At 41.5% G+C, this 25,683-nt stretch overlaps 2 protein-coding genes across 6 annotated transcripts in view; one reads left to right on the top strand and one right to left on the bottom strand.

The window, feature by feature from the left end:
- Positions 1-17,633, top strand: part of HDHD2 (haloacid dehalogenase like hydrolase domain containing 2) — a 38,571-nt gene extending 20,938 nt beyond the window's left edge. For all 5 annotated transcript variants that reach the window (XM_060029004.1, XM_060029009.1, XM_060029005.1 and 2 more), the window contains 3 exons: positions 9,770-9,986; positions 11,385-11,448; positions 16,136-17,633. In XM_060029004.1, the coding sequence (XP_059884987.1) occupies positions 9,770-9,986; positions 11,385-11,448; positions 16,136-16,239 (385 nt within the window). In that variant the 3' untranslated portion in view covers positions 16,240-17,633. The remainder of the gene's footprint in view (positions 1-9,769; positions 9,987-11,384; positions 11,449-16,135) is intronic.
- A 237-nt stretch (positions 17,634-17,870) lies between these two features.
- Positions 17,871-25,683, bottom strand: part of KATNAL2 (katanin catalytic subunit A1 like 2) — a 95,990-nt gene continuing 88,177 nt past the window's right edge. The window contains exons 14-17 of the mRNA XM_060029003.1: positions 25,228-25,390; positions 24,328-24,430; positions 23,473-23,815; positions 17,871-17,941 (exon numbers count right to left, since the gene is read on the bottom strand). Coding sequence (XP_059884986.1) covers positions 23,676-23,815; positions 24,328-24,430; positions 25,228-25,390 — 406 coding nt within the window. The 3' untranslated portion in view covers positions 17,871-17,941; positions 23,473-23,675. The remainder of the gene's footprint in view (positions 17,942-23,472; positions 23,816-24,327; positions 24,431-25,227; positions 25,391-25,683) is intronic.

Below are 25,683 nucleotides of genomic sequence, written 5' to 3'. Positions count from 1 at the left end.
TTGAGGAACCACAACTAACATGTAAAATGTTATAAATCTTCAATTGTGTGTGCATTTTACCTGTATAAACTTTTTACTGCTACTTCCAAAAGTCAGACTGCATACTGGTTCTCATACTTCCTAAACTAAATTGGATCAGAATTTATTCGCAAGTCTACTCTAGAGTGAGATTGTGATTTTTTTTCCCCTTGGATTTTTCATTTTTTATAGATTTTTCATTTTTCATCTTGCCTTTTGCTTCTTGTTGAACATTAAACAGTGTAATTTGCCTTTAAATTTATGATAAGTTAAGTAGTCCTACATACTGCATAGATGTACATTGAACTAACTTTAAAAAGAATTTCTTTAATATCTTGGTAAATTTTTGGAATTTAACATCATTTTCTTACCAGTATGAAGATATTCAAGAATCATTCTAACTTATACTTGATGTAGAATTCACTTCTTGATGTATATGTTCTAGAATCAAAATGTTAAAACTCACTACAAGGTTCACACATCTGGGCACATTATTTGATCTTGAAGATGGCTACCCTGTGTACAATCTATGTGGCCAGAAATAGCCCTTTGGGAACAGTCACCTTTTTTCCATTTGCACATTAATTTTAGATCCTCGGTTATGAAAACTATGGCTACTGAATGTACTTTTATTTGTGACTCTCTTAGTTACTGTGACAGTCAAGCTTTTGTTTAAATAAAAACAAATTCACTTTTTATAATTGCTCAGTAGACATTATTTCCCAGAGATCCACTGTTGTGCCAGATTGCTTGAGTATTAAAATTTCTTCACCTACTTCAGTTTTCTACTCTAGCTTCTTGGGGGACAGGGGGCAAAGGGATTATCTCACCAGCTCCTTAAGGTTTATAACTATAACCAAAACCAGTTTTCATTTGAAATAGAGAACCTGCTATTATATCTTACTTCCAGATTTACCCCCTGCTACATTTTATTCATTTCTGAACCACAGAATTCAAGGAGAAGGTATTGATTGATTTTAGCTGGTAATTTGGGAAGGACCTAATATTTAATAGGAAGTTGGGAGGTCTCTGTCTTAGATAAATACTAGACTCAGGGTAATAAAAATGTGTGTTGATGTAATACTGACTTTGTAATTGTTTGCATGCTGTCTAATTAGCACACTTCCCTAACCATATTGATTTTTTTAAACACTACATTTTAAAGCATTACAGTGCACCTATAAGTCAACTCTAATTTCACAAATGCCCTTAACAGCTGGGTGGAAAGTTAACAAAAGGATTTTAGGTCTTGCCCTTCTTTGCATATTGATGTCTCCACAGAAACTATGCCTTCCAACCAATGACTACAGCTGTTTGGGTTGTGACATCTCAAATGCACCGCCAATTAGTTAAATTACTATTCAGGTTCTTAATGAGGATAAACATTGGATTTTAAACCCCGTTGCATATCTGCCTTGAATACCAGCTTTAGGGGCATATTGCCTTCAGGCAGATACATGAACCTTCCACATTACACTCCTCTTATTTACTGTATTTTGAGTGGGTAGCCCCCCTGACATGCATAGTATGCTCTGTCTACAAAAATGTCTTAAATGTCTGAATAAAATTGAAAACACTGAATTTTAAAGAATTGATTTTGGGGAAGGATGTGAACCATTTATAGGGGATAGATGTGATTTGGGCTTGGGTTCTATGAAACGTTCAAATCCTGAGAACCATGGATGGCTTTTTACCTTTTACCTAATACTAAAAGGTACAAAGTGTAATATAATGAATACCCATATGCCTGTCAATTGGTTTAAGAAACACAAGTTATCAACACGTTTGATAACCCCTGTGTATCCCTCCTCAGTTTTGTCAGCCAAGACCCAAAAGTAATCAGGATTGTGAATTTCTGTTTATCATTGTCTTGCATTTCTTTATACTTGTAACACATACGTAGGTATTTCTAGACTATATGTAGTATTATCTTGCATGTTTTATACTTTATGTGTGCATCAGTTTGCTTTCTTCCCTAGAAGTAATGTATGATTCATCAATATGAATGCCTATAACTCCATTCATTTTCACAGTTGTAGTACTAGCTTGTAGCAAGGTCTTTTTTCATCTTCTGACCTGTTAGGGAAAAAAAAGCATGAGCATTTCAGTAACGGACCAATTTTAATTAAATTCTATTCAGAGAAAGCCTACCTGGGCAAGCAGATCACTTAATATAAATGAACTTGGTATTAACAAGACTAAAAAATATCTAACCTCAAAATTAATACATCCTCCCAGAATAGACGCAAAGGTAGAGAATGGACTTGAGGACGGGGCCGTAGGGTAGGGTAAGCTGGAACGAAGTGAAAGAGTAGCATTGACATGACCAAATGTAAAATAGATAGCTAGTGGGAAGCAGCTGCATAGCACAAGAAGATCAGCTCGGAGCTTTGTGACCGCCTAGAGGGGTGGGATAGGGAGGGTGGGAGGGAGGCGCAAGAAGGAGGAGGTACGGGGATATATGTATACGTATAGCTGATTCACTTTGTTGTACAACAGAAACTAACACACCATTGTAAAGCAATTACACTCCAATAAAGATGTTAAAAAAATTAATATGTCCTCATTGTGGAAATTTTCAAATGCTCAAAAAAGAAACATGAATAAACAAAATTACCTGTGATTCTCCACCTAAGAGAACAACAGTTAACATCTTAGCATATAGCTAGTTTATTTGTTTCCACGCACATATATATTTAGACAAAAATGAGAGTGTATACATACTACGCGATAATTGCCTTTTAAAAAGCCGACAATATATTGTGCATGTTTTTCTGTATTTTTAAATATTCTTCTAAAACATATTTGATTCCCAGAGCATATTCCACTTTAAAAAATGCAGTAAATTGTGTAGCCATGTATTTCTGATTGTTAGTTATTTCCAGGTTTCATGAGTTAGTTTTTTATAAAAAACTTCTGAATGTGTTTGTTAAGCAATATTTATATTTCCGTAACATGTTTTCTCAGAAGTACAGTTGCTGGATCAAAGGAATTTTGGGGAAAAACTTCATGGAAATTGCTTAACTTAATAGTTCACAGAAAAGAAAATTTTTCTACATTAAGAGCAGCTGCCCTCCAGCTTCTTGAGGAGCTTATTAAAATGTTGTTACAATTGAAGATAAGTGACATCATATAACTTTCACATTTAAATGCGGAGATGAAGACTGCTTAAGAATAATGTTTTGAAGCTTTGCTAATGACTTCTTTCCTATAATTGTTACAAGGTACGAGAATCCTCCAAAAGTCTTAGAGGTGCACAGAAATTAGTTTCTCGTGTGTTTGGGGAAGAGATTCTTATCCCCGTAAATGGTTTCTGTTGAATATTGGATTGCTTTCTTTTCCCCTTCTCATTAAGAAAAGAATAAAAAGTTTAATTACTAATGTATTCAATTCCTTACAAAGGGAAGAAGGGAAGGGGAGGGGAAAAATCAACAATAATGGCCTCAGTTACTGCATTTGTATAGCAGCTCCTGAATCTTTTCTAAGAGTCCTGGGCATAAGGAATTCTAGAACAGTGTGGCAGTAGGGCTTAAATTAGAAATATTTCTGTGAGCTGTTTCCATTTTGAAAGGGCTGACTGCTATGCAATCTTTTTAATTAAGGTCCAGACTATAAAAATAAAACACTCTGGAGATGAGAAATTGTTGAAGACTTAAGAACTTGAGTTATTTAAAGCGTTCCATTAGTATATGCAGAACTTTATATGCCAATTTGAAGATCACAGAATACAGAATTGAGTTTAATATTAGTCACTACTCATTATTTAATTAACTGGGGAGATTCTTTTATGATCAAGGCAACTCTTGCTACTCTAAATAAAAGCTTTAGGTGAATAAACCACATAAATATATTGTTACTGATCTTTTAAAATTGATGTATAACATACAATAAGGTGTACAGATTGTCAGTGTACAACTCAATAAAAATTGACACATAGATATACCTGTGTAACCCCCACTCTGATCACGAGACAGAACATTTCCAGCGCCCTAGAAGGCTCTCTGTCCCAGTCAATACCACCCCTTCCTCAAGGTAACCACTACTCTGACTTCTATCAGTATTGCCAGTTTTTGATCTTCATATGAATGAAATCACACAGTTGTAGCATTTTATTTTGGGTCTGTTTTTGAGATTTATCCAAATTGTTGCATGTAGCAGTACTTTGTTTTTGTTTATTTTTGTTGTTGTGTAGTAGTCTATTGTATGTATATTCCACAATTTATTCAATTGTTAATGGACATTTGGATTTTCCAGTTTGGGCTGTTAAGAATAAAGCTGCTATGAACATTCTTCTACATGTCTTTTGGGGACATATCCACTCATTTCTCTTGGGTCTGTATCTGGAAGTGAAATTACTGGATAATAGGATAAGTACTTGCTTAGCTTTAGTAAATATTGCCAAACAGTTTTCCACAGTGATTATGTGGAGTCATATGTTATGACCCACCAGCTATGAACAAGAGTTCCAGTTGCTCCACATTCTCACCAGTCTCTCGCTAGTCTATATCACTGTAGCTATTCTTTCTGGTGTGTATAGTGGTATCTTACCGTGTTTCAATTCGTATTTCCCTGGTGAGTAATATTGAAGCCTTTTCATATACTTATTGGCTATTGGATAACTTCTTTTGTGATCTGCACATTCAAGTCTTTTATTGCGTCTGATTGGGTTATAGTTTTCTTAGTGATTTGTTGGGGTTGTGTATGTGTTATGTACACATGTGTCTTTGGTTGGATATATGTACTGCAGATGTCCTATCCCTGCCTGTGGTTTGCCAGTTCATTCTTTTAACAGTATGAGAACATGAAGTTTTTAATTTTGATGGAGTCCAATTTGTCAATATTTTCTTCTGTTATGCCTAAGAAATTTTTGCCCACCTCAGGGTCATGAAGATATTCTCCTGTGTTTTCTTCTGCAAGCTTTATTGTTCTACCTTTAGCAATTAGGTCTAAGGTCTGTTTTGAATTAACTTTTGTGAATTGTGTGAAGTAAATTTCATTTTTTCTTTACAGATATCCAGTTGCTTCTGCAACATTTATTGCGTAGATCAATTCTTTCAAAAGCCTCACAGAATTGCAGTGATGTTTTAGTGCTTTGACATAAATCAAGTGACTATATATGTGTGGCTCTGTTTCTAGATTTTTTATCTATACTTGTGCACTTCCACAGTGTCTTGAGTACTGTAGCTCTATAATAAATCTTAAAATCTGGTAGTATACATTCTTCAACTTAATCTTTTTTAAGATTCTACATCGTTTCCATATAAATTTTGGAATCAACTTGTCAATTTCCACAAAAAAAACTCACTAGGAGTTTGATTGCTACTTTATTAAATCTGTGGATTTGGGTAGAATTTACTGAACAGTAATGTGTCTTCCAGTCTATGAAGATGGAATATATCTCCATTTATTTAGATTTTAGTCTTACATTCTTCAGCAGTGTTTTGCTGTTTTTAGAGTGTAGGTCTTAGAAATTTTGTTGAATTAATCCTTGTATTTCATGTTGTTTGATGTGATTATCAGTGGTATTTTGTTAAATTTCACTTTTAATTGCTTGTTGCTAATACATAGAAGTATAATTGAGATTTTGTATGTTAACCTTGTATTCATGACCTTCTTACATTCACTTGGTAATTCTAATAATTTATTTATAGAATCTTTTGAATTGGATTTTCTACATGGACAGTTGTCAACCACAAATAATGACAGTTTTACTTCACACCTACCAATCTTTGTATTTTCATTTCTTTTTCTTGCTTTATTACACTCTCTGGGAACTACAATACCAGATAGAAGTGGTGATAGTAGGTAGCCTACTATTAATGAGAAAATTGCTGTGTCAGTATGATATTGGAGATATTCTGGGGGTTTCAGTTAAGTGTTGATGGGATTTTCTCTTGATATATTTCATGATTTGCTATTGTTTTAATTTGAACTTTTGGTAGTTGGTGTTTGTCAGGTTGATTGGTATTAGTTTTAAATGTATTGAATGTCAAGATTTTGGCATCACCTCGTTCATTTGTTCTCAACTGGGGACATTTTTCCTCCCCAGGGGACATTCAGCAATGTCTGGAGACATTTTTGGATGTCACAACTGGGGGAAGAAGAGTGCTACTGGCATATAGTGGGTAGAGGCCATGGGTACGGCTAAACATCCCACAGGTATAGGACAGATCCCCCCACATAAAGCATTTTTCAGTTAAAAAATGACAGAAGTGTTGAGAGTGAAAAGACCTGATCTGATTCAGTTTCTTCATTTGATAAGAAACCGGGGCCCACAAATGTGAAGTGATTTGTTGTTACCTATTTTAAGTAGCACAGACACTACACTTCCTATATTTATGAATAAAAATAATTGTCATTACTGTCAGATAGATAGCATGAAAAAGTTTGCATATATCATCTCTATTCCCCAAGAAGGTAAGCATTATTCCGCATTTTATGGATCAGGACACTAAGGCATACAGTGCTTCATGCATTAATTAACTTACCCTATAAATATTTAGTGAAAGGTACCAGGGTTTGTTTTTGGTTTTGTTTTGGATTTTTTTTTTTTGGAAGTAAGAAATACAGTGATGAGTAAAACTAATGGGCATAGTGGAGATTGTAAGCTAGTGAGGAAGACAAACCAAACACAGTTGAGTAAGGATTATAAACTATAGGAAGTGATATAAAGGAAAAAGGGGATGAGATAGAGATGAAATGTGAGGAGGAAGTCCACTTTGCAGGGAGATTGGGAATGGCTCTTTGATGTGCTGACATTCAAGCTGAGACCTGACAAGTGAGCAGAAGATAGCTGTGTGCAAAGTATGGGGCTCTGTTTCAGGAGGAGGGAACACCAGGTGTGGGGGCTGAAGCAGGAAAGACTGTGTACATTTTTGGTACATAGTCAGTGACGGGGAAGGTGACTTGAGATTGGAGATGCTGACAGTGGCCAGGTAAGGCCAGGCCTTACAAGCTTCGGTAAGGACTTTGGGTTTTATACTCTTTGCAATGAGAGGTTCTTGAAAGGTTTTAAGCAGGGGAGGGACACGATCCCATCTGTACTTTTAAAACTCCCCGTATTGCATGTACGATGGGTTGGAATAACAGGGGAAGAGTAGAAAGCAGAAAGATGAGTTAAGACTATTGCAGAGGTTCGCCAGAAGGAGTAAGACCATTTTGAGAAAGTTTTGTTTTTGTTTTGGACTTGGAAGTGACTGGATTTACTAATAATAGGGATGTGGAAGGGTGAGGGAAAGTGAGAAATCAAGGATGATTACTAGTTTCTGACTTGAGCAATGGGGCCAATTTACTGAGTTGGGAAAGATTGGGGGAGGGTCGTTTTGGGGGGGTGGGAAGAAAAGGACTCAATCGTTCGATATCAGGCATATTAGGTTTCTTACTTAAGCTGCCGTGTGATTTCATTTCCACATTCTCCATCTTCAGCAGAAATGGTGAAAAGTTGATCATTTTTTCTAAAACAGTGAGTTTATTTGGAAGAGTGCTGGATTGGTTTTCTGGAGTTCTGGGTTCCCGCTCTCCTTGGTCTTGGCCAGCATCACAAGGTGATCTTCTCTTCTGTAAAATGGGCGTGTTGGACTTGGTATTCTTTATGGTCCCTTTCAGTAACGTACTGTGACTCTGAATTTAAGTCATCCCCTTAGCTTTTCTCTCACTGCTCTGCCTAACATTTTTATAATGTGGTCCAGCTCCCTGGCTAGGACGTTTTATAGTTTTTTTCCTTTGCCTACATGGAATTTATAGCCATGGATTTTTGCATCAGGCCTTCTTTATGCCTTTTTTTCTTGTATCGTGCACCTCAGTGGGCTTATAGTTAAATAGAGACAGAAGATTCTCAGATTTCTTCCCGATACATTACTTCCGGTAACAAAACAACCAACTTTTTTTTGCCCTGTCTAGGAAGTGTGAAAACAGTCCCAAGTATTGGGGTGTCTATTTTCTTACATTTTGAAAATGTTTATACAAAAATCTTCTAATCTGCGTCCTTGAAAATATTTACCTTTCAGTCTATCCTGAACATGCCTTGGCTCTTCAAAGAGTCAGTAAAGCTTATGCTGAACGTAGAAGAATGACAGAAGCAAGAACCACTTCCCTGAGAGATGCCTGTCTTCTCCAAGCTCCTGAAGAACCAGTTCCCATTTAGAGAAATGTAGAGGAACCCACAGTTTCAGCCCTTCCAGAGAAGGCACGGGAATTAAGTACACACGTCAATCGAGCTGATAAGTCTCATCCCCAGTTAATATATAATAAAATATTAACAAAGCTAAGTCAGATGAGTTTTTAGTTTAGCTGTGTAAGTGGAGAGCAATTTCGAGGTCTGTTGCGTAAAGAATTCCAGTTCCATGGTAGAGTAGCAAGTAAATGGGATTGGGGGCAGAGTGACAAGAGGGGAGATAGATAAACCACCCGTTATTATCTCGTTGCTATCAGCTGTGGTTCTTTAAGGCCAACATAGTGGCCTTATCAGGTTTCCTAACAGTTGGATTTTAAGATCTACTTTAAGAAATAAATTTGTATTACTATTAGTGAATAAATTTGAAGGATCCGTCCTGTGCTGTGAGCAATTCGTAGTAACTAACAATAAGGCCCTGTAATAGTCCGGTATTGGTTTTTACTTAATAAAATATTTAATCATAAATGTCTGAATCCTGCATCTCCCACAGGAAGGCATTTCCATGCCCACTGACAAGAATAATTTAGCAGTTTCATAGTTGAGCGCTTAATTACTCATAATTGTGAAGGGTGAGATGTGATGAATTCTTCCTCGATGGACATACTAGATATTTAACTAAGTAGATGACTTAAATTAAGCTAAGTGAGATCATTTATTACATTGGTTAAAAGCAGTTTAAGAAGAATATCATGTCCTGCATTCGATTAGATGATATGTGTGTGACTCTCTCTGCTGTGTGACTTACAGGCTGCACTGTTGGGATGGTTGGCAGATGTTTTTGGATGGGGGTTGGTGGGGTTTTTTTTAGATTTGTTATGTTTTGCCTGAGTAAGTAATGAGGATCCTTGACTATATGTAGAGTTTAGTTCTCTAACAAGAAAACTCTTTATGCCCTTTCGGTTGGTATGAGAGTATTTGTCCTACATCAGGAAGAAGGAAAGGACTTGACAGTATAGGCTCACCCTTAAGCCTTACTGCTGTGTCCTTCAGGGAAGACAGCCTGATTTGCAAAGTAACGCCCGAAGCAGTCAAAAGGTAAAATGAAGAGGGAAAGATACAAGCAGAAAGTATTTGTAAAATGGTCTATGAAATTTCTGAATTCGAAAGAATCATATTTTGGAGCAGAGGAAAGAGGAAACCAGGTATTTTAGGAGCTAGCTGAACATGTCACTGCAGCATCAGTTGAGTCGTGTTGTAAAAGGCTCAGGAGCCTCCTGCTTACCATTAGGGAGGTTGAAACAACTTGTCTCATTAAGTTAAGCTTCTTCCCTCAAGTGTCTTATTTAGCTTTACTTCCCTTAATTCTCTTTCCATGGTGATTTGGGTAAAATGTCTGAAACCACTAAAGGTAAAAGGTTGAAGCAATCACAAATTTAATCTATCACCTTTCTTTAGTGTATCTGAGTGTAATTCTCAGCAGTTCCTAGCGAATTCATTAGAAGACAGCAAGTCATTAAAAGTTAATAAGAAACTATTCGTTTCTGTGAGTGTGAATAAAACCACTTTGTAAGTCTGACATTCTTTTCCAGTCATAGAAACCTTGCTTTTAGCCAATTTCCATTTTCTCTGTCTCTCTAGGTTGCTCCTGGATGGGGCACCTCTGATAGCAATCCACAAAGCCAGGTATTACAAGAGGCAAGATGGCTTAGCCCTGGGGCCCGGACCATTTGTGACTGCTTTAGAGCATGCCACAGATACCAAAGCCACAGTCGTGGGGAAACCAGAGAAAACGTTCTTTTTGGAGGCATTGCGGAGCACTGGCTGTGAACCTGAGGAGGCCATCATGATTGGAGATGTAAGTAGAAGAGCCCAGGAAATGCCCTGGGCTTACCTGTCATGCTGGGAGGAGCCAACTTCAAAGCACTGCTTTGAGACACAAGCAGGCTCTTATTGGTGATATCAGATGGTAGTAAGAGGCTACCCATAAAACAGGCTTTCCAGTAGTTGTTTACTGGTATTCTAAAGAACTGAAATATTGATTATTTCTGACATTCTTCATAGTGTGATGAGATATATACAATTCAAAAGACCATCAACTGCAAGGCAATTAAATGCTTTATGTGTCTTTTTGAAGAAAACTTCTACATAGATTTAGACTTTTTTGACTATTCCTTAATGCAAAGAACACCTATACCCAAAGAATTCTCCCATTATTGATTTTTTTGCTAGTATATGCTTTATGGAAGAACAGCCCAGTCTGTGTGCCACAAATAGCTAAAGATATCGATTGCCTCAGGCCGAGGAGTGGCAGGGCTGAACCTGGACAATCGGGGGCCCTACCCAGTGGGCCCTCCCTTTCCTTGTTCACTTTTTCCCTCCTCCCTTCCTCCTGTCCCTCTCCCCCATCTCCCCTGCTTCAACAAGGCAAGTTTAGATGCACAGAAAAGGTTTTAAGTTAGACCTTAAATGAAGATTTTGACATTTTAAGACTCATTTCCAAGGGCTGTTGTTGAATAATATGAATGATTTTTAAGGAAAAAACTTTTCTTTGGGTGTGATCTGAATGAATCCTGCTTATACACATGAGATGGTAGGATTGATTTTATTGATGATGTTTCTTCCAGTTTTTGGATTTTTATTACCTTGCATTTGTCATCACAATTAGCCAAGTATATTTACCCCATCTTGATTAAGAATTGGAAAACAGAAGCTTCCCTTTGAAACTGATCTGTTATTCCTAAGTGTGAAGCGAATATCAGACAGTCTCAGAATCTGTTTAAGTACACTGATCTGATTTGATTCCCCGTTAGGGACGATTGGATGGAAAGTAAGGATAATGTTACGTGGACAGCACAAGAGCTGTCTTCTGAACCTAGTTCATTCACTGTCCTGCAGTTGGATCATTTACCTTAAAAGCTGCCAAATGATAGAATACTTTTTTTCCATGATCTGTTTTAAAAGGAAATAGATGTACATGTGGCAAAACATGAAGCACTGTAACTGCTTTTTATGTTTGGTTACTAGGATTACTACTCTGTTTTTTACCTCTACCTCTATTACGCTTCCCTTTTCCAGTGGTATGCTCCTTCAGACATGGGTTTATCCTTTTTTACACCTCCTTCTCTTTCATTTTAAGGAAAAAAACATGGGATTACAGTTGGCCATCCTGTCCTAATAAATCAGATCAATTGGTCAGTTTTGTTGGCAGGCTCACTGATGACACTGGACTAAATGCTTCGTTATGCTTTTCTAGGATTGCAGGGATGATGTTGGTGGGGCTCAGAATGTCGGCATGCTGGGCATCTTAGTCAAAACTGGTATGTATCTTCAGTATAATATTCTGTTTCTCTAAAACAATGGTAGAATACACAACTGCTTAAAGAACAGTCTTTGAAGAAATGGCAAAGCCCACTGAGCACTTTAATTCTCTTTCTGCCACAAAGCAAAAATAAAATGGGCTTAGGATTGCAGGGAAAAAAGACAATGTGAAAGGGCCCATGCTGTGCAAAGCTAGGAGGATCAGATCAGAGTTCAGAGGTATTTTAACAGTTACACAGAGATAACCATACACAATTGACCATTAGCATTTGTATGATTTTCTGGATATGCAAATCACCAAAGTTGACCAAAAGACCATTGATAGTGGGGCTCTGTAAAAATATGTTTTCTTTTTGCACCAGCTATAAGATGTTTATCTTTTTAGCGACTGGCTAGCTAAGTGATATGATACTTTGTGTTAATGTTTACTTTTTTTAAAAAAACACACAAAAAACTTTTGTCTTTTCACTTACTGTTTTAGTAACAATTTCCTGTACCAAAATTAGGTAAACCGGGTGTGGTCCCTCAAATAAATTTAAGGAAAGGGAAAGAACCTAATGGAGGAGACTCAGCTAATACGGTATCATGGCAACAGTGGACCAGTTAGGTGTCCTGGGTCTTGGTCTCAGCTCTACACTGACTGTGAGACTCTGGGCAAGGCCCTTCACCTCTTTGGGCCATTTACGGATGATGGGGCTGGACTGGACCCTTCTAGCTCTCACAGTATATGAGTATTACACTGTGCAGTTTTCCTGTGTGGAGTGTGATTAATGAAGTCCTTTCAAGGTAAGGAAAGAATAGTCATGAGAGTTGTGTGGGCTTGTGTGCTGTTGCACTAGGAACTTTGATGAGCCTTTTCAGATAAAATGAAAAGGTCTCCCCCGCACCTGCCCCCAGCTGGAACCTGCTGAGCTTAAAACTAATAGCACGTGTTTGAGGATGACAGCCAAGAGTCTGGTCCAAGAATTGTCATCGGGCTCTTATCAGTTAAATAGCAGATAGGTGGTTCCATAGATGGCTCTGTGAGTTCATATGCCTGGCTTCATACAGGCTGTTCAGAAAAGGGAAGATTTAAACACTAAGTCACAGACGAGCTGCCACTGGGAAATTTTTTAGATAGAGTATATTTACTCATGACTGTGATGTTCAAGAAAATGTGGTTGCATAAAAGCTATTTTGAATTTAAAAACAGAAACAAGAAAACATAGATGTTGCTACAATTGAATAAGAAGTATTTTCCAGGCCCTGTGTGAACAAAGAATGGGAACAGTCTTCTCATGCTGGGTGTCTGGAGTGAACCAGTGGAGCCTTGCAGATACTGACTCCAGTCACTCTAGAATTAATAGTATTGTGTTTTCACATTTCTAATTCAAAATGATCACCGTCTTCCCAGAAACATGCCCTTTGATGGAAGCAAAAAAGAGGATATATCAGGGAGTCAGGAAAAATAGCCACACTCCTCATCCTCCCCTGTATCTGAATTTTCAGACGCTTGGCATTCCTCATCATTTTATGATCTGCTCATTGAGGAAACCCTCAGCTAACTGTTTTCCTCTCGGGTATTGTTCCCATGAACATTTCCTTTCTTTAGGTCACATAACTAAGGATTTGCACCAAGTATGAAAACTGGTCCTATGCCAGGGTCTTGTAGGCCCAGCTTCCCTAGCTGGTCTCCATTGGCTCTGCCTTCTTTTCTGACTGGCAGTTGGTTGTTGTCAGCCTGTCACAGAGGCATCCAGTTAGTCTTAGAGAAGCCAGCAGCTCCACACAATCAAATCTAAAATGTCTAACTTAGAAACGTAGCTAAGTCCAGCTCATGAAAACAGGCCCATTTGTACTGTTCATCTTTGGTCAGAAAAAAGTCCCAAGTAAGCCCACTGTTCTGAAAGCATACAGAGCAGCTGGCTCCACTCATAAATTTGAACTCAGTGCAGTGAACAATTGCTGGGTTTCCCAGTGTTTGAAAATTACCACAGAGATTTTAAATTATTCAGTGATAGTCTTGAGCAGTTTTGTTTCTCAGTAGTAGCACATAATAGATGCTCAATGTACATTTGCTCCATGATTTGTTAGTAAAGACTTTTTTTTTTTTTTTTTTTTGCGGTACGGGGGCCTCTCACTGTTGTGGCCTCTCCCGTTGCGGAGCACAGGCTCCGGACGCGCAGGCTCAGCGGCCATGGCTCACGGGCCCAGCCGCTCTGCGGCATGTGGGATCTTCCCGGACCGGGGCACGAACCCGCGTCCCCCGCATCGGCAGGTGGACTCTCAACCACTGCGCCACCAGGGAGGCCCCAATAAAGACTTTTGACTAGCCATAACTAGAATCTGTTTCTGTTTAGCATGTAAAACAATCACCTAGAAAAGATGGGATCACCCTTTGTCCACTGTTGTCAACATGGCTTCCTGCATTCTCCCTCCATTCACCATTTATTCGTCCAGGAGAGTATAGACTGGCACACTGAGTCAGGCCTGAGCGATGGGGGCCTGCTTCATTCACTCAGCCAACGTTGTTGAGCATCTGCTATATGCCAGACACAGTGCAGGTTGCTAGAACTATCACCCATTCATGAGCCACTGTGTCAATCTGTACTTTGTAGAAACCCCACTTGCAGAGCCAGACTAAGCAAAAGCCTTCTGGAAGCTCATGGCTAAGAAACCTGACTTTCACGCATTTGCCTTTAGACCACTGGCTCCAAGAAGTGGGTGGTATAGCAAAAGTTAGTCATTAACTTACGTATGAGAACAAGCAGAAAGCTTGCAGAGGAGTTTATACTCAATGGGATTTAAGCTAGAAAAAACTAGCAGTAGAGTTTGCTGTGTGGGCCATGCTGTGGACAGGTGCCTTGAGGACGCTAAGGTAAGTTAGCTTTGTACGTTAGGTGCTGGCTCCTTTCCTGTAGGAATTCACAGTCAGCAAGACAGGACAGGAAGCATCTTCACTACCACATTGTCAAGTTGGGGGAGGGGGGTTTTCAGGCTTGGTGTTTGCTGAACAAAGCCTCTTAAAGAGTAGTTACCGAAAACAGAAGGGATTTTAGAAAGTGGTGGGTCTGTTGTTGGGGAACCCAGATTTAGACAGAGAATACTGAAAAATGCAGAAGAATAAATAGCAGAGATCACAGAAAAGGGGATGAGGGAGCGAGGAGAAAGGGCAAGTGCAGAGGCAGCGCTGAGACTACAGGGCAGTCGGCCTCGTTCCCCCAAGGCCCCGTCTAATACAGTGTTCATCCCTCCCTGTCTTCCTTGCTTCCTTCTTTCCTTTCTTTCTTCCTAAAATGCCGTGGAATGCTCACCATGTGCTAGTCATTATGTCAGGTGCTGGGAATACATTGGGGAACATAACAGACATAGTCCCTGCTCTTAGAGAACTTATAGTTTTAGATGTGAGGCACACATTAAACAAATAAATATATAATTACGAATTGTTATAAATATTGTGGAGACAAAGAACAGGGGAGAGAGAGAGAGAGAATAACAGGGAAGGGATCTCATTTGGATGGGAAGGTGGGACTGACCCGAAGCCTGAAGGAGGTTGTCGTTGAGAAGAATGTTCCAGGCAAAGGGAGTGGCAGGTGTGTCCAGCACAGGACTGCAGCTGGTGAGAGAAGCACGTGCTAAGGTGAGGGGTACTGGGCCTGGTGACTGAGGGGCCTGGTAGGCAACAACAGAGATACAGGGTTCTTTCTGAAGGGCATTGGAACACATTAAGGGTGTTTAAACAGGGGCCATGCATGGTCTGACTTACATTTGTAAGAGTCTGTGACCGTGCTGCACTGTTCAGTTGTGGGCCTTGAATTGCAGGGTCCAGGGAAAGTTCGGCAGCAGGCCCACCCGTCAGTGCCCTGCCGGGCAGCCTGTCCTGCCGGCCTGCCTGTGAGCACTGTGAGCACCCATCTCTCCTCCCCTCCCACCCCCGGGCGCCCTCATTTGCCCGCTCACAGGGCTCCTGTTCAGCAGCAGCTCATGCTGTTTCCAGTCACCCTCTGAAGCTGACAAGGCCTCTGCCCTGTGGGGTCTGGGCTTTCATTTAAAAGCACTGATTTATTCACCATCCCTATCTGTAGGGCTGCTGGGGGAAGAAAATGATTTCAACAGCTGAGGAGATTCGAAGGCACCCTTAGCTCTCAGGTGACCCAGTACCTGTGACTGTCCATCATGAAAGACCAGAGGGCCTGGGAAATGCTGAATATGACCTTGCTTTGAATTGCCTCATGGCATTCCTGAAGCCTGGATAAAAGGTGCTTTGGGAGCTGTGGAGACCTTGATTCTCTCATCATTATAAGGGTGGTCTCTGGTGTCCCAGGTGCTCATGGGGTGTGATTAATCTGGTGTTCTACCAGTAGCCTTTGTTCACTGGCTTTACTTTCTTTTTTTTTTTTTTGTAGTTTATTATTGTTATTTTTTTATATCTTTATTGGAGTATAATTGCTTTACAATGGTGTGTTAGTTTCTGCTTTATAACAAAGTGAATCAGTTATACATATACATATGTTCCCATATCTCTTCCCTCTTGCATCTCCCTCCCTCCCACCTTCCCTATCCCACCCCTCTAGGTGGTCACAGAGCACCAAGCTGATCTCCCTGTGCTATGCGGCTGCTTCCCATTAGCTATCTACCTTACATTTGGTAGTGTATATGTGTCCATGCCTCTCTCTAGCTTTGTCACTGGCTTTACTTTCATTTCAGGGAAATATCGAGCAGCAGACGAAGAAAAAATTAATCCACCTCCTTACTTAACTTGTGACAGCTTCCCTCATGCCGTGGACCACATTCTGCAGCACCTACTGTGAACCATTATGTGAATCAGAAGCAACTTGAAACGCAGCTTTTCATTGTCTGGAAAGAATCCCTCAACAACTTAATGCCAGTGCCACTTAATGACAGACAGAGACCACTCAGCCCTGGTCACCATTTAACCCTCTTTTGTTGGGCAGTAATTAGAAAGAAAGGTATTGAACTGCAGCCAGACACCAAGCCTGGCTAATCCCTTTTGTTTTTTTTCCGTAAAAGAAGATGAGATCCAAAGAAAGGGAAAGCTGAGATTTTGTGCCATTCCTTTTAAAATATTCATCAGGTTAGCGGCGCTGGGGAAGAGTCTCCTGCAGGGAGCCTGTTCTCTGTTGTCTCCTCGCTGGTAAATTGGAGGGGTTCAGACTCTGAATAAAGTTGAATGGTGTTTTTTAAGTTATAAAGTATTGCATTAAAGTGCATTAGGCTGTAGTTTTAATATTGAGTTCAACTGTGAAATCCATCAGAAGTGCCAAGTAGGGTACAGGGCAGAAGAAGCAGAATAAAATGTCCTTTAGCCCAAGTGAAGGAGTGAATTTGCTTTAACAGATGTTGAAAACTAGATTAGCTACTGTATTATTCCCAGCACCGGTGACTTCTTTTTCTCTTCGTTAGCCAGAGATGAGTAATTTAAATTTAGAACCTGGTTTTAATTTAAAATAATATTTCCATTAATAACCTATTCATTGCAGATACCTATTATACTGTGTAACAGTTGTTTTGGAAATTTTATGTAAAATTAAAACTATCAGTATTTTACAGATGTTTTAATTAGACATTGTTATTAACAGGAACAGTGCAGAAACTAAAATCAAGCCTTTAATGTCTTATAGACCATGCATTTTTGAGGCTAGTGTCCACCCGGGTCCTATTAACTGTACATTTGCAAGATTTCATTATTTTTGCCTCTGACACTATGGGAAAAATCTTTCAGAAGCTATTGGGACAGATTCAAGCTTTTATGTACTTGGTTACTAGGGCTGTAAAATGAAATCTCGTCTTGCAGCATGGATTCTTCTTCTCATGTTAAACCCACCAAAATGAAGGGGACTAAATAGGTAATGATTTTCTTAGTGCATTTGCATACTGTGATGATCCTGGGCCTTTGCAATTGTTTTACTGGGCTCTTGGGCACTGGATTATTAGCTTGTAATTGTCCATTATCGTGGTGCTCACCTTACTGAAGCGCACAGCAGTGTTAATGAGCTCTGGGTTTTGATGCTTGTTTAGAGATCAGCTTGGTCTTGGATGGGAGGGAGTAAAGCTAAATAAATGGCCGCTTCCTCTCCTTCTGGTCATTTGGTGAACACTTTTCTTGTTTTTGCAGATGCCCCAACCTAGTCCTTACGATCCTAGAGTGCAGAAGACAGATGTGCTAGGGCACCACCCCAGATCAGGAGGAGGAGTGCAGTGACTGGGGCACAGAGCAGGGAGCCCGGCCAGCACTTCCCTTCGGTGACCTGGGGCAACTCCCCTAGCCACTCCTGCATCCTTTGCCTTCTCTGTAAAGTGGAGATACACCACCACGTAGGTTTGTTGTGAGGGTTAAATGCACAACCCGTATATCAAGGACTTTAAATAGAATCGGACGAATGTTAAGTGTTGCCTGTTTGCGATGATGACACAGATGTAGCAGGAGTATCTGCATTTAACAATCCGGAAAAGGTTGGTAGAACTCATCTCTGTTCAGTGGGGAAAGTCTTCCTGAGAATTAAAAAAGAGAGACATTTAAATTCCTTCAGGCCGGAGCCACACAGAAAAGCCCAGCGTGCAGGCAAGAGGGGCTGCTGGGCGTGTTCACCAGTGGCCTGTTCCCCAGCACCTGGGTCACTGATTCCTTGGCCCAGGCGTTATCAAGGGTTTGCTAGCTGCTGTGTGCGAAGTGCCTGCTAGGAAATAAACATTGAAGAGAAGGATTTTGCCTGGAGGGCCCTTACTAGGTGAGGAGCTAAGGAGAATACCTAAGGCAGTGTGCAGACTCTGTGTCTCCCTTCTCTGTGACGTGGTCCTGACCACAGGATGGAGTGAAGTGTTCCCTCCTTCGTGCCATGGAGCAGTTGTTAGATTGTACTTAGGTCTTCAAACGTCTCTTCTCCCCACCAGACAAGACTCTGTGCTACAACACAGATGGGCACTCAGGCCGTCACCAGACAACTCAAAATTAGCTGTAAATATTATAGGAATTGAACGCTAGAGGGTATAGCTATGGGTAGGGAGGAGAAAATGTTTCATTTTAGACTTGCTGCTCATAGGGGAGGCCCGTTAGGCACTTAAATAATGGCTCTGATGCTCTGGAGACACGTTAGAGCTAAAGCCAAGCTGTAGACATCACTGATGGGCAAGTGGCAGGAGGGGGTAATCCCGCTGCGTGTAATGAGCCAGCCAAGAGAAACGGCTGCTCTACTTTCCTCCATTCTCGCTTGGCCCTCTAGGCCATTAAAATCTTGGCTATTTTATTTACATAATAAACATTATATAGGACTTTCTAACTGACCTGTCCACGGTATGAAGTTCGTGAGGATAAATAGAAATCTTGGTTTAGGTCGAGGTTACTGTAAACATCCCCAGCTCAGCTGGTTGGTTTGCCTTGGGCTTCATGGAGGAGACTGAATAACCGAAGTACGTAAAGGACTTTATTTTCCAGCCATTACATTTCAGGGGCTGTCTTGTGGTGCTGACCCCAAGGATAGTGTTGGTGCCAGAAAAGGGACCAAGTGACATCTTAGGACTTGAAAGGGCATTAGAGAATGCCCATTGTCAGGAGGCGGTTATTGGGCATCTCCTGTGAGCTGGGCGTGGAGGAGGGCGAAGGACCAGTCTGGTGGGGAGACAAGGTTGTTGCACCCACTTCACTCTCACACGTCCAGAATCAGCTAGTTCTGCAGTGGCTCTACCTACCCACCACTCTACCCGAGCGGAGCGGATTGTAATGCCTGGAAAGGAGAAGGGGGCTGGCCCACCTCCCTGGTGACGGTTCCATCAAACACCTGCGGTTGTGGGTATCAGAAACTGCCCTGGAGTGACTGTCATCACCTCACTCTTAACCCCACACTGAAAAATTACAGGAGTGAGTTGGACAGGAAAGTCAAAACACAACCGCACTATGTTCAGTTGGTTTTGGATCGGTGGTGGTTCATGTTATATGAAACTGAAGTCCTTGGGCACCTATAATAAAGAATTTTTAAAACTGCACTAATCTATTTCATTAAAACACTTGCCTTGGGCAGCAGAGTACTTCGTCCTGTTAGCAGTTGTTTGCATAGAGCCATGTTTGCGTTATTGAGTTTCTTTGACATAAGTCAAAAAGGCCTTTCCCGCGTAAATGCACAGGGCCTTTGCTGAGCTGACTTTGTGTTACACCAGCCATCAAGACCTACTACCCAAAGCATGCTGCTGTCCTTGAGAGGCGAGGTGCCAGCGCACCAGAAATCGTTTATCATAATTCAAACCGCATCTGTTAAGATGAAACAGATTTTGATATCTTTTTCCTGTGTAATGTCATACACATCTCAATGCCTGTTTGTTTCACTGGCTGATGTGCCTGAGAAAACCAAATATTTTATTTTAAATTATTTATGTATTTATCTTTGGCTGTGTTGGGTCTTCGTTGCTGCGCACGGGCTTTTCTCTAGTTGCGGCAAGCGGGGGCTACTCTTCGTTTTGGTGCGCGGGCTTCTCATTGCAGTGGCTCCTCTTGTCGCAGAGCACGGGCTTTAGACGCACGGGCTTCAGTAGCTGTGGTGCCCGGGCTCAGTAGTTGTGGCTCACGGGCTTAGTTGCTCCACGGCATGTGGGATCTTCCCGGACCAGGGCTTGAACCTGCGTCCCCTGCATTGGCAGGCAGATTCTTAACCACTGCGCCACCAGGGAAGTCTCCCAAATATTTTTAAATGCCCTTGGGAGTAAATCACTAAGGAAGACAGCAGAACGTAGCTCCAACTCCTAGACACGTATCTTCTAGTTGGGAAATTGAGCTATCTTCAGCTAGTTCTGGCCTCTCCAGTTCGCCACAGTCCCCCACCTCTTCTTTGTCTTACTTTACCCATGTGTAACTATATTCCAAGTTCCTATAGCATTTGAGTTATGACCTCTGCTTTAGAAGAAAATACCACATGTGGAATTAGGTTCAAATTTCCACCAACAACTAACGGGCCAATCTCCTATATCCCTATAAACTTAGATATACTTTTAGTCTACTTTTAAAAAAATAACCAGAGACTCTAAACAGTAGATTAGTCATGTATTAGTTGATCTCTCTCAAAGCCCCACTAAAAGAAGAGGAAAGGAATAAAGATGTTATAAACCAACAAGGACAACCCACAAGAGAATGGTAGAGGAGACAGCAGTGGATGACAGGCTTCAGTAATTCGGGAGATGGAAAGAAGATGATGGAGTGTTGATAACTAAAATCAACGCAAAGGAAAAAACCAAGATTCATCCTGTAGATTATCACCTCAAAGACTCAAGGCTTGGAGACACTGGGTAGAGTGGTCGTGAGGTGTGAGGCAAGGTTGAGAAGCAAGGAATTGGTTCAAAGCTGGGAAAGTGGCTGGAGCCCCAGAAACCCTGAGCAGCCAGGCAGGAGAGGGTGGGGGGGGGTGGGTTACGCTCTGGAGAAATGGAACTATGAACGTTCAGGCCTTGGAGAAACTGGACATGGTGGTGGGCCAGGCTGAGAGGCAGGGCTGAAAACGGGATTAGGGAAATCTCTGCCTGTTCTACAGCCATTGTCTGGTCCCCTTCCCCTTACAACCAGGACCAGAGAGCGTGGGAATGGAGTTGAAAGTTAATCTGATATGTTTGGCCATTTAGAAGACAATACTGATGGATATCGGACAGATATGAAAATGTTGCCCAAAAAATTAAGAATAAGTACTTAGAAAATTAAGCAAATGAAAAAAATGAGGCAGTTATTAATTCCAAGAAAGACAAAACTCAACAAGGAAATGTAATCCTAATCCACTAGTTGGCTCTTCATTAAACAATGTACAGTGAACAATATCATAAAAATATTGATTATTGAGTTAACCTAAAACTGTAGTAAAACTGTTTGGGGATGATTAGGGAAAGACGTGTGTGGTAGGGATGGGGCAAAGGGCTGAAAAGGCTATATTTCATTTCATCCAAAGCAGGAAGTCATTAGATAATGTATAAAACTGATAAGAAGCCACCAAAATAAAGGCATGACCTAAAAGCATATGTGCGTGATCATTTGTAGACAAACTTTCCAAGGAATGAGAAGAGAAGGATGGACTGTGTGACTGAATGTACAAAGATGAACTTGGAGATTCTTAAAAGGAATGGAGGGAGGATGTGGAGGTGGGTTTTGGAAGTGGAAGGTTACCGGTATGTGCTGGGAGGGATGGCCAACCACACTTACCTGAACGGAATCAGGAACTCCAGAGCAGTAAGCTAAAAGGGCCCAACCCTATTGTCACAAAGCATGCTGTCCACGGGAGCCCTCCTCTGCCCCTCTGCCTGTTCATTCTTAGGTACACATATAGTGCACACTTAACCTGCTTTCCAACCACAGCAAATTAGCTATTATTGAGGTTCCATCCACTTGAGATTTTATGAAATCAGAAAGGGTGGCAAAGGCCGCAAGCAAATGGACTAACAGCTATAAGAAATGTCAGCTGACAGCCTGACAAAATAACCCAAAAGCACAGACGGCAGATGTTGGAAATTGAACAGCACAGCAGTCTAGGCCATTGAGCTTAGAGACCTCCATGCCTGCATATCGGCAGTGCTCACAGGGTACTACCTAGTGACCATGAAGAAGTTTCAGCTGAGCTTCTACTAAGATGAAATGTCTTTTTGTTTCTTTTAAACTCATTCAGTTTGACTACATTTTCCATAAAATGATATTTTAAGAGGCATTTGAGAATATTCTATTCAAAACAATCAAAACCCCAAATGTTTTTGTTTAAAAGGGTGAAATACTTTGGACTATTTAGCCCAAATGTCCCTTTTCCTGGAAGTGTTTTCTTCTGTGGAGGAGTCTGCCTTGCAGGGATGAAGAAAACAAGGCAAGGGAGACAACAAAAGGTGACCATAGGAAAATTCTAAGCAGGGGGAGGGGTGGCATTACTTAGTGGAAGCCTTCAAAATTTACCAGGAGTTGAAAGTAGATGCCTCAGATTGTGGGTTTCTGAATGAGATGTTTCTAGCTGTTTCCAACCCCGTAAGGAGATGTGGAGGAGCCTAAGCGCAGGGAAGACTGTTCAAGAAGCTCAGGTACCCCATCCTAAGTTTTGGATCCAATGAGGAGCTGTGGCAATGGAAAGAGAAGGGCAGAATACACAGGATGTGAGATGTGAAGATGTTATTAGGGGCCAGAACTCAAAACACTGCAACTGGTAGGTAGTAATAGTGGGGTGCTTGTTACCACTGCTATTAGCTCATCTCCAGAGATGGGCCAGTGATATTCCTGAGTGGGGCTAGTCTGGTAGGGGTTTGCTCTGCTGATAAAACTGACTGGAGTCAGAATCAGGGAGAGCAGATGAGATTCAGAATATTGTCAAGAGAAGCAGATGCTGCTTCTCTTCCTTGCTCCCACCCTTATCCACCCTTGAACTGTCAGCTGTCAGATGGTCTGTCAAGCTTAGCTTCTGATTGGCTCCCCAACTTAGAACCACCCTCTGCATCCCAACACAACTTTCCTTACCACATCTTTTTCAAAATGAAAATGCCAGGGCTTCCCTGGTATCGCAGTGGTTGAGAATCTGCCAGCTAATGCAGGGGACACGGGTTCGAGCCCTGGTCTGGGAGGATCCCACATGCCGCGGAGCAACTAGGCCCGTGAGCCACAACTACTGAGCCTACGCGTCTGGAGCCTGTGCTTCGCGACAAGAGAGGCCCCAATAGTAAGAGGCCCATGCACCGTGATGAAGAGTGGCCCCCGCTTGCCGCAACTGGAGAAAGCCCTCGCACAGAAACGAAGACCCAACACAGCCAAAAATTAATTAATTAATTAAGAAAAAAGGCTGCAATAGTAAGAGGCCCATGCACCACTATGAAGAGTGGCCTCCGCTTGCCACAACTAGAGAAAGCCCTCGCACAGAAATGAAGACTCAACACAGCAAAAATAATAAACTCCTACCCCCAACATCTTTAAAAAAAAAAAAATGAAAATGCCAGTTCACAAATGAGGAACACTACAAGAAATCATTCATCTAAATTTTATGGGATCTCGTGAGAAAAGTCTCCGTTGCAAGACCTCATAGCACACATACCTGTAATTGGAATCTTCAATATTTTGCTGACATCGACCATGAAAATATATATTTCCAAAATGGTACAGTTGTCCAAATTAATCCAGTCTTCAAGAATAATTTTCTGTTTTCTATTCCAAGCATAATATTCTTCTTTCACTTACACTAATTAATGAGGAGGCCTCTGTAGTTGTCTTTGTGGCCAAGTCAGGGTAAATGTGATTTCACACAGACTCGAATTCACTTTGCCAGGCTGAGTATCTCTGAGTCAGATTTTTTGCTGAAGGCTTGGTGTGGGCCAGCACATCCAAAAAGTCAGCAGTGGTCACTGTATCCAGCTGGATCCCAGGTAAACTGCTGCTCTCTAGATAAAAACACAAGAGGAACAGCACAACAGTCTACCTAATGGTGATCAATGCTCTTGAAACATTAATAGACCTTCTTTCAAGACAATGCACAATGCAGCATTCTTAATGGTTAAGGCAGCAACAGGCAAGACTAAAGAGGGCTGGGGAAAAAAGTCTTTAATGTGCAACTCAGCCCCTGAAGCCCATACACAAAATGTGACTTAAATGTATCATTATAAAGTGTTATTTAATATTTATATAGTGCCACAAATGGATCCAGCCCAACATAGTGTGCCAGGGCAATAAAAGCCCGAGCCCTAAGGAGTTTATCATCCGGGGGCAAAGTTGATCCGAAACAGAACAGCAGAGGAGGAAGGAGTTGGGTGCAGAAGGAGGATTTTTGACCAAAGAATGAGTGCCAGTGTAACAAGCCACAGAGAACAGGGGCAAGGTGCCACCTGCTGGTGAAAGACCAATTTTTAAAACAAATTTCTCTCCCAGAGCACCTTGGCTGTCATCCTCACCATACCTGACTGCTGATTTTCAAGGGCATTGAAGATCTTCCTCACAGGCCGCATGGCTGCTTCCCTGCAGACTAGCTTGATGTCCGAGCCCGAGTAGCCCTCCATCTCCTGAAACAGCCGCAAACCCAGCCATTAGGCAGCAGGCAGAATGCTGGTGGTGGTTACATTCTTACAGGCAGGACAGGGGGTCAGAGCCCCTGTTTGGATTCTGTATCCGTCACCCATGGACACTATATAAAGATTCCCAGATAAATAGTGTTTAGGGTGAGAGAGGCTGCTAATGTGTTTGGATAACCTAAGGATCTGGGCCACAAACAACTTCCTAACACCATCCAAACGTAGGTGGTGAGATGCTGGTGACGACTGGTCCACCCAAGCCAGCCTAATGGGGCCCTTGTGCCCAAATTCAAGGATGGCAAAATTTGGTAGACACTTCTGTTCTTGTAAATAGGATTATAACCTGCCTTTAAGGAACCTCAGAGAACATCACATTCAAGTGTCCTCTCAAGGAGGCAATGACACCAGTGGGCATGGGGGTAACATGCTTTTCCTTTTGTGAAAGACTTGCATTTAATCATCACAGCAATCCTCTATGGCCTGTTACCCATTTTACAGATGAAGAAGCTGAGGCTCAGAGAGGAAGTGACTTCCTTGATGGCACACAGTTAATAAGTGGCAGGGCCAGAATCTGACCGTAGGTCCTCTGAGTCTAAACCCTATTCCACTTTATCACATCTCTGCTTGAATGTTCCCAAGGGACAAAGAGCTTGGTCTTTCATGAAGGAAAGGCCCGTTGCACTTGTTGGGGCAGCTTGGATCTTTTCTAAGTGACTCGAGGCTCCGAACAGCTGAGAAGACGGTCACAGGGCGGCCCCTGGGCCTAGGCGCCTCCCCAGGCAGCTCACCCTGCTCAGCAGGCTGTAGTCCAGCTCCGCGCGCAGCTCCAGGGCACAGCTCCTGCTCACGGGCGGCAGCCAGTGGTGGATCATGGCCTGCCTGGCCTCCTGGCTTGGGAGGTCCACCAGAATCCTCTTCTCCAGGCGCCGCAACATGGCACAGTCTAGGTCCCTGAGTCACGTCCAAAACACAGGAACTGGTTAGAGCAGTAACTCACTTCTTAAGCAACAACTATATTTGAAGAACAAATTTAGCAGGAACCAATCCTGCATCTTAACTGTTACTCTACATCTAAGTCTGAGTGGGTAGGACCATTACTTCATGTTGTTTGGGAGAAACAAATGGTTAAAAAGAAGAAAAAAAGAAAGAGATAGGGAGGGAGGGAGGGAGGAAGGAAGAAAAAGAAAAGAAATATACATCCCCCAGACACCTCATGTGAAGGAGGTAGTTTTAGGTGACTTAAT

The sequence above is a fragment of the Delphinus delphis genome, chromosome 13 (assembly GCF_949987515.2).
Source record: "Delphinus delphis chromosome 13, mDelDel1.2, whole genome shotgun sequence".
In the NCBI taxonomy this organism is placed as follows: Eukaryota; Metazoa; Chordata; class Mammalia; order Artiodactyla; family Delphinidae; genus Delphinus; species Delphinus delphis.
Note: the sequence above shows the minus strand (reverse complement) of the source record. Positions and strands in the feature narration are given on the sequence as shown.